The sequence below is a fragment of the Pavona decussata genome, unplaced genomic scaffold (genome assembly GCF_977016875.1).
Source record: "Pavona decussata unplaced genomic scaffold, jaPavDecu1.1 SCAFFOLD_175, whole genome shotgun sequence".
Classification (NCBI taxonomy): domain Eukaryota; kingdom Metazoa; phylum Cnidaria; class Anthozoa; order Scleractinia; family Agariciidae; genus Pavona; species Pavona decussata.
The window spans coordinates 1,740,472-1,760,000 of NW_028145586.1; the positions used below are offsets into that span (position 1 = coordinate 1,740,472).

A 19,529-nucleotide genomic window follows, 5' to 3' on the forward strand; every position below is an offset into this window, starting at 1 on the left:
ACCTACCTCTGTTTTAGATGAGTTCATTTAGGTCTTAAAGTGCGTTCTTTTGTGAATTGATATTCTATGTATTTTGTTATTCTTGAAACGGAATAAGAATATCCAAATTTCTTACAAAATAATTCGTCCTTTATCTGACCCGGTTGCGACCTGGATATCAGTAAAAAGAGGCGGAATAAGTAAAGGGGGCGATGTAGGAACCTCGCTTTACTACTGGCGGGGGAGGGGTCAATTATTTTAGGGAGGGGTTTGAAGAGAAGTGTGGTATTTTCTGCACGGGTTTTTTGATTTGAGGAACCGTGTTAAAACACTATCATTCATACCATAAAAAATGCGTCCATGTTAAAGAGATGTGGTCTTAGATAGCTCTATCAGTGAATCAACAATTTTTTTTTGTGTGTAATAACCGTGGTTTATTTATTTATAATTTTTCTCCGTAGTTAAGAGGGCAGTATCCAGACAATCCTACAATCTGATTGGTTCCGGGAGCGCATCGAATTTTCCTATCTCTTGATCACCGTCACGGTAACTAAGAGCGGCGGGAAGACAGGTTCACCCCTCTGTTTGGCTATAAATCGCCAATTTAACGAATTTGTCGCAGCAGTAACTTCGAAAAAAATTACCGTCATTTGCATTTATTTATTTCTTTTTTAATTGTAAAGGCAACCACAATATCGTGTGCAAAATAAAATTTTGAATTTTCCCAGTTAACCCCTCCGCCTAAGAAGAGAATTCAGAAAAAAAAACTATTAAAAAAGGTTTTTTACCGCCCTAGCTAGATCTAAATAGAATTTTTTTTACAGTGTTATAGAAACTGTAATGAAGAAGAGCCTATTGAGAGTAAACCCTCATATCACATGGTATGTGACGATTACTTTGGCTGGTGTTTTAAGGCCCATTTCTACCCTTGATGCATTGCACGCCACGATTTGACGACTTTTACTCGACAAGACCGTCAGAGCAATTTCACAAGGACACAGCGCGATTTCCGGACTACTGTTGTGTTGTGTTTGAAAAAAAGCTTGATAAAAATAGTTTACCAATCGGGTTGCGCCATTTAACAATAGCGCGATTGCAAATCAAAAACAAACGACCGCATTGAATCAAGGGTGGAAATGGGCCTTTAAGTATGTTTATGTCAAGAATTTATTCTAGTAATATGATACTAAAGTGAATTAAGAAAACTAGTACAATAAGAAAGACTGAGTCTTTCTGTTGTTGGCTCTTTCCAATTAATAATCCTTTTCAACCAAATTGTTGGTCAAGTGAATCAGTTGAAATCCGTGTCATCGTGTTTGTTTTTGTGAGCCAAAGGTTTGAGGTTTGTTGCCCCGACATTGTTATAACTGATTTAGCTTACTGCTTAACAATGACAAACTTTATTTGTCACATTTGGTGTAAGAATCACTTAGGTATTAAAAAAATCGTCCGTATATTTAAATAAATATTGAAACCTACCAACACTTGTTACTTGTTACATTTTAGTTATCACATTTGGTCTAAGAATCACTCTGGCATCATTTAAAAAATTCGACTTTATAGTCAGGCTAAGAAACTTTAAATACGTATTAAAACCTACTAACACTTAAAAAAACAAGGTAGAATTATGTAGAACTATGGAGACGTAACTGCTTATGTCGTTCTGGTTACATATGTAGCAATGCCACAATTGTGTCTTATTCTTCTATCTAAGTCAGTTGAGCTACTTCAGTCTTTCAGCTGAGTCAGTAAATGTCCTACTTATTCTTGATTTACAAAGCTATACTAAGCTTGGTTCAGTTCATGTTCATTACGTTTTATCGTCACTGTTTACATTATGCCATAGCACTTCAATTTTCCTAGTGTGTGGTAACCTTTTCTGTTGCCACTGCCAGTATCGCCAAACCTGAGCTGTTTAACTGGAAGGCGTGTCTTGTCATTGAGAAAACCGCTGTCTTCACGCCATACATAGTCGCCCTTATCACAGTTACAACCATAGCGGGAGTCTGCACATGAGTTGGTCATCCCGCATGCGCACTTACCACTAACAGATGCTCCGCCCCAATACGTCATCTTAGTAAAATCTCGTGACACCCACCAACCATATGCATTGTTGTTGTTAAGTAAAACTGAATCAAGACATTCGTATTTGATGAACTGTTCACAGTGTGAAGAGACTCTGGTGAGAGTCGCCAGCTGAGAAAGACTCGCTCCTGTGTAACGAATATCACGTGAGTAGCTACCATGACCGCCATATCTTCGCCCATTATACACGTACGTTCTCCTTTCACTGTTGTGACTGATGACTGTCACGCCAACTTCATTCTTGTCAGTCATGTCGCAGTACACTGTAAATGGTGCCAGACCTCCTGAGCCATCTGGATCAATGACGTAATTTCCGCTTACAATGCTGACGTATTTCCTTATCACAGAACAGGAAGTAACAGTGATTGGAGAATTGATTTTGAGTTTAGCTTCTACAGTTGTCAGTGCATTAGTCGCTCTACAGGTGTAATATCCCTCGTGAGATTTTTTGATGTTCTGAAGAATCAGTGTTCCATTGAATAGAACATGCGAGTCTACAGGACGTAAAAACTTGCCATCCTTTGTCCAGGTGATTGTAGGTTTGGGGTCACTTTCGGCCACACACGGCAGACGGACAGTTAAACCAATTCCTGGAGTCACCTCTTGAGGAGGGCGGACTTTGAACCGCAGACGAGAAAATATAGTGATTTGAGCCGAGGCTGTTGTTGATCCCAGAATATTTCCTGCCTTACAAATGTATGTTCCCCAGTCCTTCTCTCCCACTCTGTAGATCGTCAGGTTTCCTTGCATTACTTCAGTTCTATCTTTTGGCAAACCACCAAGTAGTTTGGACCAAGTGATACTAGGGTGCGGCTGACCAGTAGCAGTGCAGGCAAGGGTCATGTTTTTTCCCCATTGTGCCCTCACTTTCGATGACAACAAAATCTGAGGAGCGACTGTCAAAACAAGTGCAGCATAAAAACATTGCATGCAGAATGAAGCATCATCAGATTCATGATAATGTGAAGGCTCGCGAACGCACGCGGAGTGAGAAAATTGCTACAATAACTACAATCCGGTTAGCGTACCCGTTTTCACAGTAATAATATAACAATTAAGGGCGATGGAAATCCAGTTCATTGAGTAACGGCGCTTAGGAAGGAAGTGCGGGCTTAACAGAAATGACTGAAATAAGTCAAAAACATACAGAACAACTTACATTGAACAGTTAGTTTCGCTGTGGCGTTGACGCTTCCCAACAAGTTTTCAGCTCTGCAGCTGTAAAATCCGTCGTCTCCAGGTCTAACGTCCTTCACAATCAAAACAGAGCGCCACTGGGCTCAATCACGTGACGCCCAGTCGGAAGTGACGAATTCAGCTTCGACCACGTGACCTTTGGAGGTGGATTACCATTTGCTGTACATTTCAAGATGGCTGTTTGACTTTCATTAGCTGTCGTTCCAACTGGACGCTGCATTAGAGAAGGAGCCGAGATGGACTGGCCCGTCTCACCTTTGGCACCTTTCATTCCCGGTGGGCCCCTTGGTCCCGCGGGACCAGGTTCACCCGGCACTCCGAGATCACCTTTTATCCCCATTGTTCCTTGAGGCCCTACTGGTCCATGTTTCCCAGGGGGTCCTTCTGGCCCGGGTTTCCCTGGGGGACCTAGTTTCCCTCGGGTTCCGGGTCTCCCTCTTCGTCCTGTGTTACCCTTTGGTCCTGAGCGGCAGAGCGTTTCATCTCTGGCACAGATTTGGTTCTGCAGCAGACGAAGCTCTTGTTTGATCAGCAGTTTTACTTCAGAAGCTGTTTGGACAGATTGCTGTGAATCATCGGGTGAAGCGCGTTTTTGTCTTGACCAGATGGCTTTATCACCTTGGAAATTTAAAATTAATATTAAAAGGTGTAAAGAAACTTAAAATACGGACAGGAATAAAGAATGATAAACTGACACATGTTTACTAAAAACCAAACCAAGGTTCAAATATTTAAAACGCTATCTTGGCAGAGAGCCACAGTTCTCCGAGTTCCTCTTTGAATTAATAGATCGACAAAGTGTAAATTTTGGTTTACAAATGTTTGCATAACTGTGTGAAAAAGCAAACCATTTTAAAAGACAACCAAGAATGCCGACATATTGGGAAATTAAAACGCTTTTAAAATGCCAACGACAGGAGCCAAACTTACCTCTTGTCTCCCGCCAATGACCTTGATCATCTTGCCATCTTCCGTAATTCTGCTGTACTTTACGAAGGATTTGTGTTTCTAACTGATCACATGTTGTTACTGAGCGTGATATCAGTCGATGATGTTCTTGTATTCTGAGTTCCACGTGAATAAGTGCGATACAACACACAACAGACAACAGCAAGCCAGACGTGGAACACAAGCTACGGAATTTGTCTGTACGCTTCTCTTCTTGATCTTGTGTTTTCATTGTAGTCGCGACTGCCCCGGAAAACTTCGAAATTCAAATATTGTTGGGGGACTTTTTAGTCTTCTTTGCTGGCCGGCAGACCAATTTACTGTGGTGTAGTTCGTGCTTAGGATATGTTAGTCCTTTCCTTTCGTGCGAACTGAAGTCCACTGATTAACTTCTAATAAGAATTCACAATACATATCAGATCGTGTTTCTGCTTGTTCTGTAGATTCAGTGGCACAGGAAGTATATCATTTTACTAAGGTCAAACGAGTTCACTAGGAAAGAAAACAACTGTCGGATTACGCTTTTATCACGTCACTGTAAAATATCTGTTGAAATACAAAGGTAATTTGTCATTTATGAACGGTGATATCCCATTCAGTAGTTTGAAGGGTTAATGACCGATGCCGTTTATTCCCTTTACAGTATTTTGAAAAGGTCATCCATGTGACAGTTTTTCAGTTTCAGTTTCCGTTTATCGTGCTGCATACGATGGTTCTTATGAAGGGGAGAACAGTGGTGGCATAAAAAGCCCAAAACAGCGAAAATAACAAAAAAGGACAACGGACACGCAAGAGGTGAGTTTTTTTAATCAACTTACGTAAAAATGAGGATATTTTAGAGTATTTAGCGTTCTAAATGAACGATATTTTATTCCCCATACAACTTCTTATAAAGCGCTCAAATTCTCAACGTTTCTCATGTAACTCAACACCGCGTAAGATGAAAGGTCACGTTCCAACTCTGACACAGCCGTGACGCATATGTGAATAAATAGATAATTAATTTTTCGCTTTCTCTAAACTTGAGCTTGGGGTGCCTGTGGTAGTACTGGCTCTTACCACAAAGCCTGTAGATATAATCCTAATTTGAAAACCTGGATCATTGGAAAATGTAATTTCAGGGTTTTGATTGGTCTATCAGCGATGCTAAGTTTAGTAAATAAACCCCTTCTGGCGGCTGGTATATCGGAGGATAGGCTGACAGATTGTACGACAACTGAAACAGTTAAACCGCTTGGAGTGATTAGTTTCCTCTTGTTTCCCATTCGGCAGCCCACGTTACGTGGTACAAAATCACACGGCAGTTATCAGACGGTAAATTCAACCGTTTTGATAACAGTCTCCCTTATTTTAACAATACAAAGAAACAAAGAAAGAACTTCTCAGTTTAAACTCTCAGTTCTTGAAATCCAATCGCAGTTAACTGAAATCCAGCAGACTCGTTAGCTTGCACTTGTGTTAGCTTGTATTTTTTGCCGTGACCATCACTGGCCGTTTTGTCTTTAACACAGTAAAACGCGCGCGTTTCACGAATAAATCAGAGGTTCATATCAGCCATTACACCATGGCCGAGAAATGATGGCCATTAAATCGTCTTGTTGTTGTTCTTCAAAAATGAAATCAACAAGACATAGCAAATTTCTTGGTTGTTTTCAATACAACAGTTATTGCACTTGACCATAGTTAATTGAAGGCAATGGTTATGAAACCTGTTAAACTTCTTTGGTATATGTTTTTGTTCGGTGGCCTTTTTGGCCTTGAACCTGCACAAACAACAATAGAATTTGAAATGTTTTGGAGCAACTGACCAATCGAAACGTTTTTGTTAAGATATTCAACTGTGATGTGAACGTTAAAACAAAGGATTGTGCACGGTCACGGCCCTTCCAACAAAAATTGAAGCACCATTGTTTTCATGGCAAGGTTTCATAACTAGTCCCTCAAGTAACTATGACTTGACCTTGTTGGATATGAAATGATTTATATTACAGTCAACGAAGCGCTACATGCTTCATTAGCTATACATAATCTCATGTCCAACGCGCGCTGGTGGAATAATTGTTAAATAGTGATCACTCAATGAAAGCTTCTGACCAGTACTCAGGTCTATTTTATAAACCTTTTACATTGTAGTTTACAAGCTGAGCACGGGCACAAAAACAACCTCAATAAAGAATTCCAACACTTGTTCATCAATTATCATTCTTAAAGACTTCTATCAATGTTTCTTGTTCTCGTTTCTGTATGACCATGTAATAACAAGGGTAAACGCTTTATTATCGAATCTCTTTTGTCACGTTCCTGACAAGAGCAATGCACTTTAGAAACACTCAGGGACTTTTTGTTCTCTTGTGTTTGTAGCTTTGTATTATTGATTGCATGATTTCCGAATCTCCGTTTTTTGGCTAGCCGCACAAAGCTTTTTTCGTGATTATTTCCTTTACGTCGAAGACATGTATAAGATCCTTTTTCTGTAAGCACGTTTCTCAGTTGCGAGGAGTTTTCAAACTGTAAAGAATTCACGGAGCTGTTTCTAACGGAGTCTCTAGAGAACGTGGAGTAACTTGTTCTCAAACCCGGAGTCAAGATCAGACGTAAGTTACTCTTGTAAAAACCATATATTCTTTCCTTTCGTTTTTAACCACGACTATAAACTTTATTTGAGAAGAGCGGTTTGCAATTGCTACAAATATTCTTTCTTTATTCGCATTGTAAGGAAATGGAATGACTTGCCAGGATATGTTGTACATGCCGAATCATTATCTGTTTTTAAGAGTAGACTTAAAATTTATTTGAATATTTATTGAATCGATAGCCATCGAGTTTTATCTAGTTCTACTGAGAAATTTTAAAATATTTTGCAAGTTCTTAGTTAGCGAAATTGCTTTGTACAGGGTTAACCTCACGATTTCCCTTGTCAGGATGTTTTTTTGTATTGTGTTGTAGCCTCCTGAATAAAATGTTATGTTATGTTATGTTATGTTATGTTACGGCGTTGAATTCGTAGTTTTTCCGTTTCTTTAGACTTATACAATTGTATTCTTTTTAGTTTTCACCGCAAGCGTTGTAAAAAGACGGCTCAACCTGGTCCTAATAAACGCATTAGTCTTACTGCCCTTGCCGTGTACTTCACTGTGGTTGACCTGGCGAACTCCAGTACACAACACCCCGTGTCTGCGGTACTGGGAACGCAACATCCAATTTACTTTAGTTATCAACTCTGTTGTTAAACCAAACATTCATTTCTTCTCCCCACCGACGCAGCACCACAGTTTCTTTAGAAACCCCAGTCCTTTCTGAGGTGCGGTTTGTTATGCTGTGTGTAGGTGGTTATAAGTTTTGGATCTGTGGATTACGTTCTCTGAAGTCTAGTGATTCTCTTAATATTTGTTGTTTTGAGGGTTAAAGAGCGTTGTGGGATTTGTGGACTTTGAGTACAGTGAACTCCCTTTATTGCGAACTCCCTCGGGACCGTGAGTTAGTGTTCTTAATGGCGAGTGTCCATATATGGGAATTTATTGCAGTCTAACATATGTAATTTATTTTGGCCCGGGATTTAGCTGCTGTCCATATCACCAGGGTGTCTGTAATAGTGAGATGTCCGCAAGTCAATAGTTGACTGTAGCTAGATAACATTTAATAAGGAGTTTGGTGTATCTCAATTTTTGTATAATTGAATATTCGTTTATCTAAATTACTTCTGATATGATTTAGTTTTGTAACCCTATATTTTTTACACAGGATTTTTACACAGTAATAAAGTTTACTACTCACCCATAATGGCGCCTTTTTGCATTTTATTTGCTTCGAATTCTGATTGGCTCGTTGCACTGTTTACTGGATACTTTGTTATGTTTTTGTATTCCTTTGCAGATAAGAACATGATAGAGGAAAATGTCACGCCTTCATCAAGAAAGAAAACGAAAGGTAACAATGCTATAACTACTTCAGTTTGAGTCTAAAATATGGATCACACTATTGAGCTCAATCCACTGACATTTTTACACTAACTGTCCAAATTCCCGCTCGCTGATTGGTTCGTAGCTATTGTCTATAAGAGTACAGACAATAAAAATGACGTCAGATGTAACGTGCGCGCTTTCTCAACGAAAAAAAAAGACAATTCAGCTCGTACTTTTTCCATTATATTGTAAAAAAAAAACAAATCGACTGCAGTTTTCTATGGTCTTTACTCTTACAGACCATAGAAAACTGCCGTCGATTTGTTAAGTATTTGTTTTGTCTGTGTAACAGGGAAATTAAATGTATCAAGTATTCAGCATAACAGAAGACTGCTCAGCAATGGAAAATCTAGAAACAATAGCAACACTACTGTTGTTGTTGAGGAGTTTGAAGAAAGGAAGCTACACAGACCTTCTAAGACACAGACGGCACTGTCCAGACCATGTAATGCGAGCTTCAATGCAAGTTGTGGTGACAATAATGAGTTTGGTGATGAAATGTTAGCAGATGGTAAGATTCTAGTTTATACTCACTGATTAAAGGAAAATTATTTCAACAGATGTGCTAACTTCTCGGCCAAAGTATGCATTTTCAGATTAACCCTCTGGTATACAAGCAAACTTATACAGCAGTTATGACACCGGGGATGGGGAGACTTTCCCCTGAGTTTTTGCTGAGACGACAATGTTTCGAAAAATCTGATGTGCGATCTCACCACACTGCTAAATTGTTGGGCAAAATTCAATTGCATTTATACAGGAGATTTGTGCTGTATATAAATGTATTTCGATTATCACTCTTGCCAGGCCGACCGGCTCAGGGCGGGGATGGGAAGACCTTCCCTTGGGTTTGTACTGAGACGAAATTGTTGGAAAAGCTGATTTGCGACCTCACCACTCAGCTAAATTGTTGGGTAAAATTTAACTACATTTATACATGAGATTTGTGCTTTATATACATGCATTACAACTAGTAATAATAAAAGATTTGGGAGTGCGTTCGATGTCACCAGGCCACCTCTCCTTTTCTAAGTTGCTGATGATGTCATCTGACTACAATCTGTATTAGCAGTGCGTTCTTTCTACATCGAATTACGCAATAATCACTCTTGCGGGCTGACCAGCTCAGATCACTACTAGCTGTTTTATGTCAATTTTGATCAACAAATTTCGTTCATATTTGTATCCAGGTTTTGATGATCAAGACATGGAAAGACCATCATTCACTCAGCCAGCTCAGCATCCTTCAGTTCCTTTGGTTCTATCAAAGCCTGATGCTCAACCGGTGATCCAGGTAAGAATACTAATTAAAAGCTCTGTCAAGTTAGAACGGTTTTACAAAGTAAATCGCGTTTTACGGCGCCCTGTGATTGGTTAGCAAACTCGCGCCACTCTCTCGACCAATAAGAAAAAGAACCAAAACCAACCGTGACTTGGTCGCACGCATTTTCCCGCGCTTGGCGCCGATGCATTTATTTGCTTCAAATTCTGATTGGCTCGTTGCGCTGTTTGCGCCTGTTGTGATTGGCCAGAGTAATTGCTTTGTTTTTGGTTTCACGACACTTGATTGAAAACGTCTGTTTCTTCTTCTTTTAGCTCTCGCCCCTTATTATGATGATGGTGTTGATGATAAAGAATCTTTTCACTGTTTTCGTCCCTGAGTCATCCTTTAGTGGAAGTCTAACTTGTGAGCCTATCTTTTCATTACACAACCGTTATCTTCGAGATTATCAGCTAGATGGAGTTCGCTTCCTGTTTCAACACTTCTCTTAAAACGCCGGAGCAATCCTTGGCGATGATATGGGTTTAGGAAAGACAGTTCAGGTAATGTATTTTATTTTCAAATTCAAAAAGTTGTTGTTTGAAATTTTTTAATTGAATTTGTCGCGGGCCAGGGCCAATTCTTTATGTGGGGAGAGAAACAGCTGAAGGTACGGGGCAAATTGATTTTGGGCGAATTGACTTTGAACCAAATGTATTTTTGTTCGGATCTTTCATGTGATTTCTTTCATTGCTGCCGTTTTGGGAAAAACTAAAACAAAAGCTGATATATTCTGCAAATTCATGGATAGAAAAACCAAAGTAAAACAGGTCAGTGAATGAAGATTATCTGTATCCATTTCAACGAGCAAAACAAGCCAAAGGACTCAGCGGTGCTGGGACCTTTTTGTTGAATGGATATCTTTTAGTGTTCATCAGGTCATCTTCAGAGAGCTTTGGTAGTCCTCGCACTTTAGGGATGAAACTCTAATGTATTAATTTCACTCACCAGAGCACCAGAGCGTCATGTCTCCTCGCGTGTGCCAATTTTCACGCGGGCGCGTGTTTCGCTCGCTTTACTATCGCAGAAATGAGACTATTCTTGGTCTTAGGGAAGTGGTCAAAATTATAATCGAAGAGGAACCACCAAAGTACAAAATAGATGGTGGCCTATGTCTGCACCCCTCTATCTAGCAGCAGAAAATGACAGTGAGATTTCAAACTTTACTTTTCTTTTTTTAATAGCTAGCATTGCTGACTCTTGCTAGCGGAATATTTCTGTGCCAACTCAAATTTTAAATAGAAGAGAACATAAAGGTTCTCGAAGTTATATACGCAACCAGACTGTTGCGAAAAACCTGAAAAAAATTCATGACCTGTGCGATGCCGGTGCACTGCTCTACCAACTGAGCTATCAAGCCAACTGGGAGTTGGTCATTTTCTGAGTTCATAATATACCCGTGAAGAATAAATAAATATGAAATATTAAATACATGTGCGAGGTCATGGGTTCAAATCCTGTTCAAGCCTGAATTTTTTTCAGGTTTTTTGCAACAGTCTGGTTGCGTATATAACTGCGAGAGCCTTTTACTTCTATCTTTCATCCGCAGTGCATATACATGTTACACAAGCCATAAAAAGTAAGTGTACACAGATAGTAAAGTACGGAGAATGAGGTCCGTCAGAAAGAAGCGATTCTCAAAGGAAGTAATAAACGTTTTTGGGTCTTAGTAAGTGCTTGCATGATAAGAGCACAACTTTCATTATGGTACGAAAGTAAAAGACCGTTTTCTATGTCCGTGTGTGAGCTTCAAGAAGTTAAAGCCGACCCCACAACACGTTTTTGTACTGAAATAAGAATTTCGATCCAGCACAGAGGCATAAGTGCCAAACCGACACGTATAAAAAATAAAATGCCATTTTATACGCTCTAAATTTCCTTAGAGATAATTTTCCCACCGTCCATGATAGAGGCCCTGCCTGAAAGTAAATCTTTGATGTTTGACTATGAAATCATGAAAAGGGTGACCCCGAGAGAAACGGTGAAATGTGATGTTTGCTAATAAAATCTCGAAAGAAAGAAATTTCCCCGCCATGTATCAGTTACAGACTCTGAAAGTAACGATTAACTTCCATATTTTCGTATAAATCACTATGGTAACGAGCCTCCTAAAATATAGGAAATTCCCAAACTATCGATCACCTGATAAAAAATCGAAGAACTCGACCAAGTACAGTTAAAAAGTGACAGATAATTTCAAAATGCATGCCTTGCTTCCAAGGGATTTCTAGCTGAAGGAAAGAGCACTTGCTCCAGTATCCTCAAGGTTTTCGAGTCCAGTCCCGTTCAATCCATGATGTTCTTTGTCGCTTTTTGTGCATTGAAGTACTTTCGATATTTCAAAGCTAACAAGGTTTTTTTTTATTCCTTCTTTCAATGTCGAGGTAATTAAGGTATTTATCTGTATTCAAGGACATTTGACGATTTTCTACTCATACGCTTTCGGGGCCGGTCTATCGAAGATTACACCGCTCCTTGGTAGGCAATGTTATTGCGAGTTTTTGGATGAGCACTGCCAAAACCTAATGTACAATGAATACCGTTTCTAAGCCTTGGGATTCTTTTGTTACTGTTTCTTAGAATCGAAAGATCTCCAAGATAAAATGGGCAAATTCTTTCTTCCACGGACGAAAGACTTGATAGCAAGTCAGCTGCCTGGCAAAGGTACGTTTATTACAGCTAAGGTGGCCTTCAAACCGGTTTGTCGAGTTTTAGGTTTACTTTTCTCTCTTTCCAGATGAGTTGGTGGCGTTTTGTACGCTGACGTCATTCCAAGAAGACGTGTACCAGACTCTCCTTCAGAACCCGGATGTGGAATTGATCAGAAAAAAGAACTTTCCCTGTGACTGCGGCAGTGGGGTGGACAGGGGCAAATGTTGTTACATGGTAAGTACAGTAGAATCTAGATAATATGAAGCGGATTGTCCACCAAATGAGATTCAAAACTCTAAATTTAGCACGACCACAACAACGGTTTATGCTTTATTAACGAAAAATACCATTGCATTAAAAAACGTTAAATGTTCAAAAGTGATATCACTAGTAAGGAATTGGATTACAATAGCATGTTTGCTACTGGGTATAAAAACTCTAAATATCACATCTAGTGGTTGTAATTTCTAAATAGCATGGCCGGCAAGAAACTGTTTTTAAAACGATTAGCAACAAGACGTTGAGAGACGCCGAATTTTTTGTAGACCTTGATCAGTAAAATACTTGAGATAATAAATTGTAGATGGCAAGATTTATCCTCACGGCATTAAAAACAAGACAAAAACAAAACAGCTGGATAAACATGAATAAAATTGCCCGATATTTCGGTTTGGAAATCAAACGTTCGGGGACTACAAGAATAAAATGAGCAAGTAGGTAACAAAAACCCTATATATAAAAGGTGGAAAATATAAAGAAAGGAAGCTTATAGGTTAATAGCTAAATGGATTAAATGTCTCTAATGCAGTTTGTGGCGTGCATTTAAACCAAGCGGCTCAAGTATCTTGGCCTTGTCAGTTAAGTTGGCCTCACGAGCCTTTTGTAGAGAATCCCGCTCAAAACAGTCCGCCTGACAATGTTAGGCTGTAACGCTGAGTTACATTTTCTTTTCTTATTTACTTGTCTTGCTTTACTGCTAGTGGCGACAACTGCTCTTCTACAACCGAATCTCAACTAACGCTCAACTAACTACGAGCTCGAATGTTCACAGTCAGCGGTCAGCGAATATGATCCAGCTCTATGTAAGCTCTATAGTAATAACCTCAACATTCCTTTGGTTAAATAAATCTACTCTAACAAGGGTGATACGTAACAGTCCTTTACAACTAACTGACAGAACAGGGATGGCGCAGTGGTGAGAGCACTCGCCTCCCACCAATGTGGCCCGGCTTCATATGTGGGTTGAGTTTGTTGTTGGTTCCCGTCCTTGCTCCGGAGAGGTTTTTTTCTGGGTACTCCGGTTTTCCCTTATCCTCAAAACCAACATTTCCTTATTTCAACATCTTTTATACGTTGTATCTGTGTGAAACTTACTGCATATAACTCTTATTTCATATCATTTGTATACATTAATGATCAGCTAAAAAGGAAGTAAAAACTAAAAAGGATCACCTTTCTCGTTCCAAATTTTTGAAAAATATTCGGGAAATAACGTAACAACGTCAGTGTTTATACTATGCCATAGCACTTCAACTTTCCTAGTGTGTGGTAACCTTCCTGGCCATTTCCAGTATCCCCAAACCTGAGCTGTTTAACTGGAAGACGTGTCTTGTCAATGAGGAGACCGCTGTCTTCACGCCATACATGATCATTCTTATCACAGTTGCAACCACGGGAGGTGTCTGCACATGAGTTGGTCATCCCGCATGCGCACTTACCACTAACAGATGCTCCACCCCAGTACGTCATCTTAGTAGAATCACGTGACATCCACCAGCCAAATAGATTGTTGTTGTAAAATAAAACCGAACCATAACACTCGTACTTGATGAACTGTTCACATTGTGAAGAGACTCTGGTGAGGCTCGCCAGCTGAGACAGACTCGCTCCTGTGTAACGAATATCACGTGAGTAGCTACCTTGGCCGCCCCAATTTTGTCCATTATGCACGTACGTTCTGCTTTCACCGTTGTGACTGATGACTGCCACGCCAACTCCATTCTTATCAGTCATGTCGCAGTGCACTGTAAATGGTGCCAGACCTCCTGAGCCATCTGGATCAATGGCGTAATTTCCGCTTACACTGCTGACGTATTTCCTTATCGCAGAACAGGAAGTAACATTGACTGGGGCATTCATTTTGACTTTAGCTTCTATTGTTGTCAGTGAATTAGTCGCTCTACAGGTGTAATATCCCTCGTGAGATTTCTTGATGTTTTGAAGAACCAGTGTTCCTTTCAATAGAACATGCGAGTCTACAGGGAGTGAAGACTTGCCATCCTTTGTCCAGGTGATTGTAGGTCTCAGGTCACTCTCGGCCGCGCACGGCAGAGGGACAGTTAAACCAATTCCAGGAGTCACTTCTTTAGGAGGGTGGACTTTGAATCGCAGACGAGAAAATATCACGAGTTGAGCCAAGGCTGTTGTTGATCCCAGAATATTTTCTCCCTTACAAATGTACGTTCCTCTGTCTTTCTTTTTCATTTTGTAGATCGTCAGGTTTCCTTTCATTACCTCCGTTCTATCTTTTGGCAAACCACCAAATGGTTTGAACCATGTGATACTCGGCTGCGGCTGACCAGTACCAGTGCAGGCGATGGTGATGTTTTGTTCCTCCTGTACCCTCACTTCTTTGGATGACAACAAAATCTGAGGAGCGACTATCCGGCGAAAAAATACTCATAAAAACATTGGACGCAGAATGTAGTGTGATCAGATTCATGCAAACGCACACAGAGGGACAAAATTTGCTACGATAAACAAAACAATTAGGGTAACAGGGTGTGACTTCCTGTGCACCATGAGGTCACTTGCATCTTAATTGCTTCACCCGTTGTCAAAGTAACCTGGAATTAATACCTTGTTACCATCACCAGTGCCATCTTCTACCCTCCGCTAACAATACACAATTTAATATGGAAAGAACCTAACACGAAAATCACCTGTTTCTTCAGCTTCTAGGCTAAAACGCTAGACAACAAAAGATTTTATTTGTTCTCAATTAATAAGCTGGTTAGCTTCAGTTATTGTTTGTGTATGTATCTGTGTATTGAGCGAAAATAAAATTGTATTGTATTGTATATTGTAACTAACGACAGTCTATAACAACATACTTGAAAATTTTACCCAAAACGGCGCTTAGGAAAAAAGCGCGATTGGCAGAAAGGTTTCAAGGGTATTTATTTCACACTATTTAAATAAAATTAACATAGAAAGAAAAGTATAGTAACAACAGATGATTACAAGATAAAATAATTACAGTATAAATTATAAAATGTGTGTGGTGGTCAAAGCAGTAGAGGCTTTCTAGTTGACCAACACTTACTTTTAAGTAAACAAAGAAACGATACTGAGCTTTATTGGGATTTAGTAGAAAATGTAGGATATGTTTGTAGCGCCTAGGATTAATGCCTAAGAGATAATTAAGACATGTTAGAAATGAAATGACTGAAACGAGACAAAAAAAGACTGATTAACTTACATTGAACAGTTAGTTTCGCAGTAGCGTTGACGCTTCCCAACAAGTTTTCAGCTCTGCAGCTGTAAACTCCGTCGTCTCCAGGTCTAACGTCCTTCACAATCAAAGCGCCACTGGGCTCAATCACGTGACGTCCAGCCGGAAGTGAAGAATTCAGCTTAGACCACGTGACCTTAGGGGTTGGATTACCATGTGCTGTACATTTCAAGATGGCTGTTTGACTTTCATTGGCTCTCGTTCCAACTGGACGCTGCACCAGAGAAGGAGCCGAGATAGACTGGCCCGGCCCACCTTTGGCGCCTTTCATCCCCAGTGGGCCCCTTGGTCCCGGGGGACCAGGTTCACCCGGCATTCCGAGATCACCTTTTATCCCCATTGGTCCTTGAGGCCCTACTGGTCCATGTTTCCCAGGGGGTCCTTCTGGACCGGGTCTCCCTCGGGTTCCGGGTCTCCCCCGTCGTCCTGTGTTACCCTTTGGTCCTGAGCGGCAGAGCGTTTCATCTCTGGCACAGATTTGGTTTTGCAGCAGACGAAGCTCTTGTTTGATCAGCAGTTTCACTTCAAAAGCGGTTTGGACAGATTGTTGTGAATCATCGGGAGAAGCGCGTTTTTTTCTAGACCAGATGACTTTATCAACTTGAAAATTAATATGAAAAGGTGTAAACAGACTTCTGATACGGAAAGAGATAAGGAAGGACAGACGTATTGATGCTTACTAATAACCGAGCCAAGGTTCAAATATTTGAACGCTGTCTTGACTGATAGCCAGAATTTTCCTAACTCCTTTTTGAGTTAGGATTCAATTAGATGGAAAAAGTTGAAATTTTGGGTTACAATTGTTTGCATAAATGTGTGTAAAAGGAAACCGATTTAAAGACCCGAAAATACAAGTACATTGTGGAATTAAAATGTTTTGAAAGTGCCAACGACAGGAGCCAAACTTACCTCTTGTCTCCCGCCAATGACCTTTTGAATGGCTGCCTTGGTCATCTTGCCATCCTCCGTAATTCTGCTGTACTTTACGAAGGATTTGTGTCTCTAACTGATCACATGTTGTTACTGAGTGTGATATCAGTCGATGATGTTCTTGTATTCTAAGTTCCACGTGAATAAGTGCGATACAACAAACGACAGACAACAGCAAGCCAGACATGGAACACAAGCTGCGGAATCTGTCGGTACGCTTCTCTTCTTGACCTTGTTTTTTCATTGTTGTCGCGACTGCCACGGAAAACTTCGGAATTGAATTTGCAGAGGACTTTTTTGTTTTCTTTGCCGGCCTTCAGACCTGTTCACTGTGGTGTAGTTCGTGTATAGGATATGTTAGTCTTTTCCTTTCGCGAATTCGTGCGAGGTTTACTGATCAACTTCTAAGAATCCACAATCGGCTTCAGTTGTTGTGTAGATTCAGTGTCACAGGAAGTATATCATTTTACTGAGGTCAAACGAATTCACTAAAGAGGAAAACGACTCTCGGATTACGCTCTCATCACGTCACTGTAAAATATCCGTTGAAATACAAAGGTAATTTGTCATTAATGAACGGTGATATCCCATTCAGTAGTTTGAAGGGTTAATGGCCGATGCGGTTTATTCTCTTTATCGTATTTCGAAAAGGTTATCCATCTGAGAGTTTTTCAGTTCCAGTTTCCGGTGGTTCTTACTTTTCAGTTTGTGGATGAAATCCTAAATGACAAGTACTCAGGTCTATTTAACGAACCTTTTACACTGTAGTTTACAAGCTGAGTCGTTGGTTGGACATGGACACAAAAACAAGCTCAATAAAGAATTCAAAAACATTCATCAACAAGCATTGTTAAAGACTTCTATCGATGTTTGTTGTTTTCGTTTTCTGTATGACCGTGTAATAACAAGGGTAAACGCTTTATTATCGAATCTCTTTACTGTGGCCAATTTAGCTTTAGTTATCAACTCTGTTGTTAAACCAAACATTCGTTTCTTCTCCCCACCGACGCAGCACCACAGTTTCTTTACAAACCCCAGTCCTTTCTGTGGTGCGGTGTGTTATGCTGTCGGTCGTGGGTTTTCAGTTTTGGACCTGTGGATTACGTTCTTTGAAGTGTAGTGATTCTTAATATCTGTTGTTATTTTTAACAGCTAAGCTCTGATGGTGAAGACATCAAGACTGTAACCATGAGATTTTTTCAGCTGCTTCTAAAAGTGGCCAATCACGCCGCATTATTGGCGCCCACTGTTAAACAAACACTGGACCAACAAGTAAAGGTAGGTTCCAGCGGCCAAAAAAAAAAAAGCGGTTTACAATTGATTTACAATATAATATTCTTTGAACTTATCGTAGCAATATAAAATACGAATGGCTCTGCAGCAAAACTGCATCGAGTTTCTTTTCTCTTTTTTTTCCTCAGGCTAAAGATCTTTGTTTACACGTGTTTGCCAGATATCCCGAGTTTTCAGGTTGCACGTGTCGTCTTTTGAATTGCTGTCTGATCCAAAGTACGGTGGCGAAATGAAAGTACTAGAAAAACAAATGGGAATGTTTCACGAGGAACGCAGCAAAGTACTTCTATTTTCACGATCAACACAGGTTTGTATATCAAAGCGAATATATAAAACATTTGAGGTTGAAGGCTAGCTGTTTAATCTAGTGCGGCGTATAAAATTTGACGAGTGGTCGGATATTTGTGGGTTTGATATGATATAGGAGGAAAAGTGTTAATTTAGCGAAAAACTAGGTAATATATCTGTATATTTACGTATCAGTTTTATTTTTTCGAGCTTTTTGAAGGGGAAATAGTTAAAAGATTGAAGATATTGGGGGAGCAGGGATGGCGCAGTGGTGAGAGCACTTCTCTCCCACCAGTGTGGCCCAGGCTCGATTCGCGGAGTTGACGTCATATGTGGGCTTTGTTTAGTTTGTTGCTGGTTTTCGTCCCTGCTGCAAGGGTATTTCTCCGGGTACTGTCTCCGGTTCCCTCATTCCACAAAAACCTACATTTCCAAAATCAAATTCGACCTCGAAACAGTGGACGAAAAGCCACTCTGTGGTTGTTCCACTGAAATTACCATTTTTACTTATTTCATGTTTTATATTTTATTGCGTTCGACGTAGAAAGGACGCACTCCTAATACGGTGGAGTCGAGAATGTATGGGACAATGTTTACTGAATGAATGGATCTTGGGACGCGTATCTGGCATCCCCCACAGATTTTGCAGGGGTGGATGTCTTCATCACCAACTTGGAAAAGGAGAGAGAGCCTGCGATTGAGATATCGAACGCACTCCCTAATCTTTGATTATTACTAGTGTTATTTTATATCGTATTGTAACACCTTCTAAATAAGACCTGTAGTAAAGTGGACAAAACGTCGCCATCCACATTTAAGTGACACAAACGTGAGACAAACGATTAACTTAACTATCAGTATCATTTACCTTTTTTTCCAGCTTCTCGATATTCTAGAAGAATTTGTGATCAGTAAAGGACTGGTGTATAGCCGGTTGGACGGACGAACCAAACCTGCTGACAGAACACGCCTTGTGCGAGACTTCAACCTAGACCCCAGTATCTCTCTTTGTTTGATTTCCGCCAACGTGAGCCAACGTGGTGATCATTTTTGACCCAAACTGGAATCCATCCAGCAATTTACAAGCGCATGACAGGTGAGTGAGAAGATTGACGTGAACAGTGATAAAATTATCTAAAAATGTTCTTGCCTGCTTTTGCTTTCTAATTTTATTATTATGTTCCCGGTTGTTCAAAGAGTGGATAACTCTATCCAGTGTATAAATCGCTATCCAGTGTATAAAGTGTTCTCCAACCAACACATTTTATGCCTTGGTTAGCCACTTATGCGCCGATCAACTCGAATCTTCAACATCCCCCCCCCCCCCCCGGGCAAACCCCGAGCATTTGAACTTTAGAAG

General features: G+C 40.2%; 4 protein-coding genes and 1 pseudogene across 5 annotated transcripts in view; 2 read left to right on the forward strand and 3 right to left on the reverse strand.

Moving 5' to 3' along the window:
* Positions 1-16,971, reverse strand: part of LOC146463576 (uncharacterized) — a 139,013-nt gene extending 122,042 nt beyond the window's left edge. The window contains exons 1-3 of the mRNA XM_085084131.1: positions 16,568-16,971; positions 15,626-16,258; positions 13,486-14,804 (exon numbers count right to left, since the gene is read on the reverse strand). Coding sequence (XP_084940257.1) covers positions 13,654-14,804; positions 15,626-16,258; positions 16,568-16,832 — 2,049 coding nt within the window. The 5' untranslated portion in view covers positions 16,833-16,971 and the 3' untranslated portion in view covers positions 13,486-13,653. The remainder of the gene's footprint in view (positions 1-13,485; positions 14,805-15,625; positions 16,259-16,567) is intronic.
* Positions 1,784-4,441, reverse strand: LOC146463596 (uncharacterized; annotated as a pseudogene). The gene is made up of 3 exons (XR_014856904.1): positions 4,192-4,441; positions 3,224-3,879; positions 1,784-2,960 (listed from the first exon to the last, which is right to left on the reverse strand). The product of XR_014856904.1 is annotated as an uncharacterized LOC146463596 (transcript).
* Positions 7,765-19,529, forward strand: part of LOC146463597 (uncharacterized) — a 69,841-nt gene continuing 58,076 nt past the window's right edge. The window contains exons 1-3 of the mRNA XM_085084395.1: positions 7,765-8,136; positions 8,464-8,682; positions 9,362-9,465. Of these exons, the coding sequence (XP_084940521.1) occupies positions 7,989-8,136; positions 8,464-8,682; positions 9,362-9,465 (471 nt within the window). The 5' untranslated portion in view covers positions 7,765-7,988. The remainder of the gene's footprint in view (positions 8,137-8,463; positions 8,683-9,361; positions 9,466-19,529) is intronic.
* LOC146463598 (DNA excision repair protein ERCC-6-like 2) overlaps positions 11,922-19,529 on the forward strand; it is a 22,653-nt gene continuing 15,045 nt past the window's right edge. The window contains exons 1-2 of the mRNA XM_085084347.1: positions 11,922-12,156; positions 12,230-12,378. Coding sequence (XP_084940473.1) covers positions 12,096-12,156; positions 12,230-12,378 — 210 coding nt within the window. The 5' untranslated portion in view covers positions 11,922-12,095. The remainder of the gene's footprint in view (positions 12,157-12,229; positions 12,379-19,529) is intronic.
* LOC146463599 (contactin-2-like) overlaps positions 13,174-19,529 on the reverse strand; it is a 119,576-nt gene continuing 113,220 nt past the window's right edge. The window contains exon 4 of the mRNA XM_085084170.1: positions 13,174-13,246. The gene's annotated coding sequence lies outside the window, so the exon portion shown is untranslated. The remainder of the gene's footprint in view (positions 13,247-19,529) is intronic.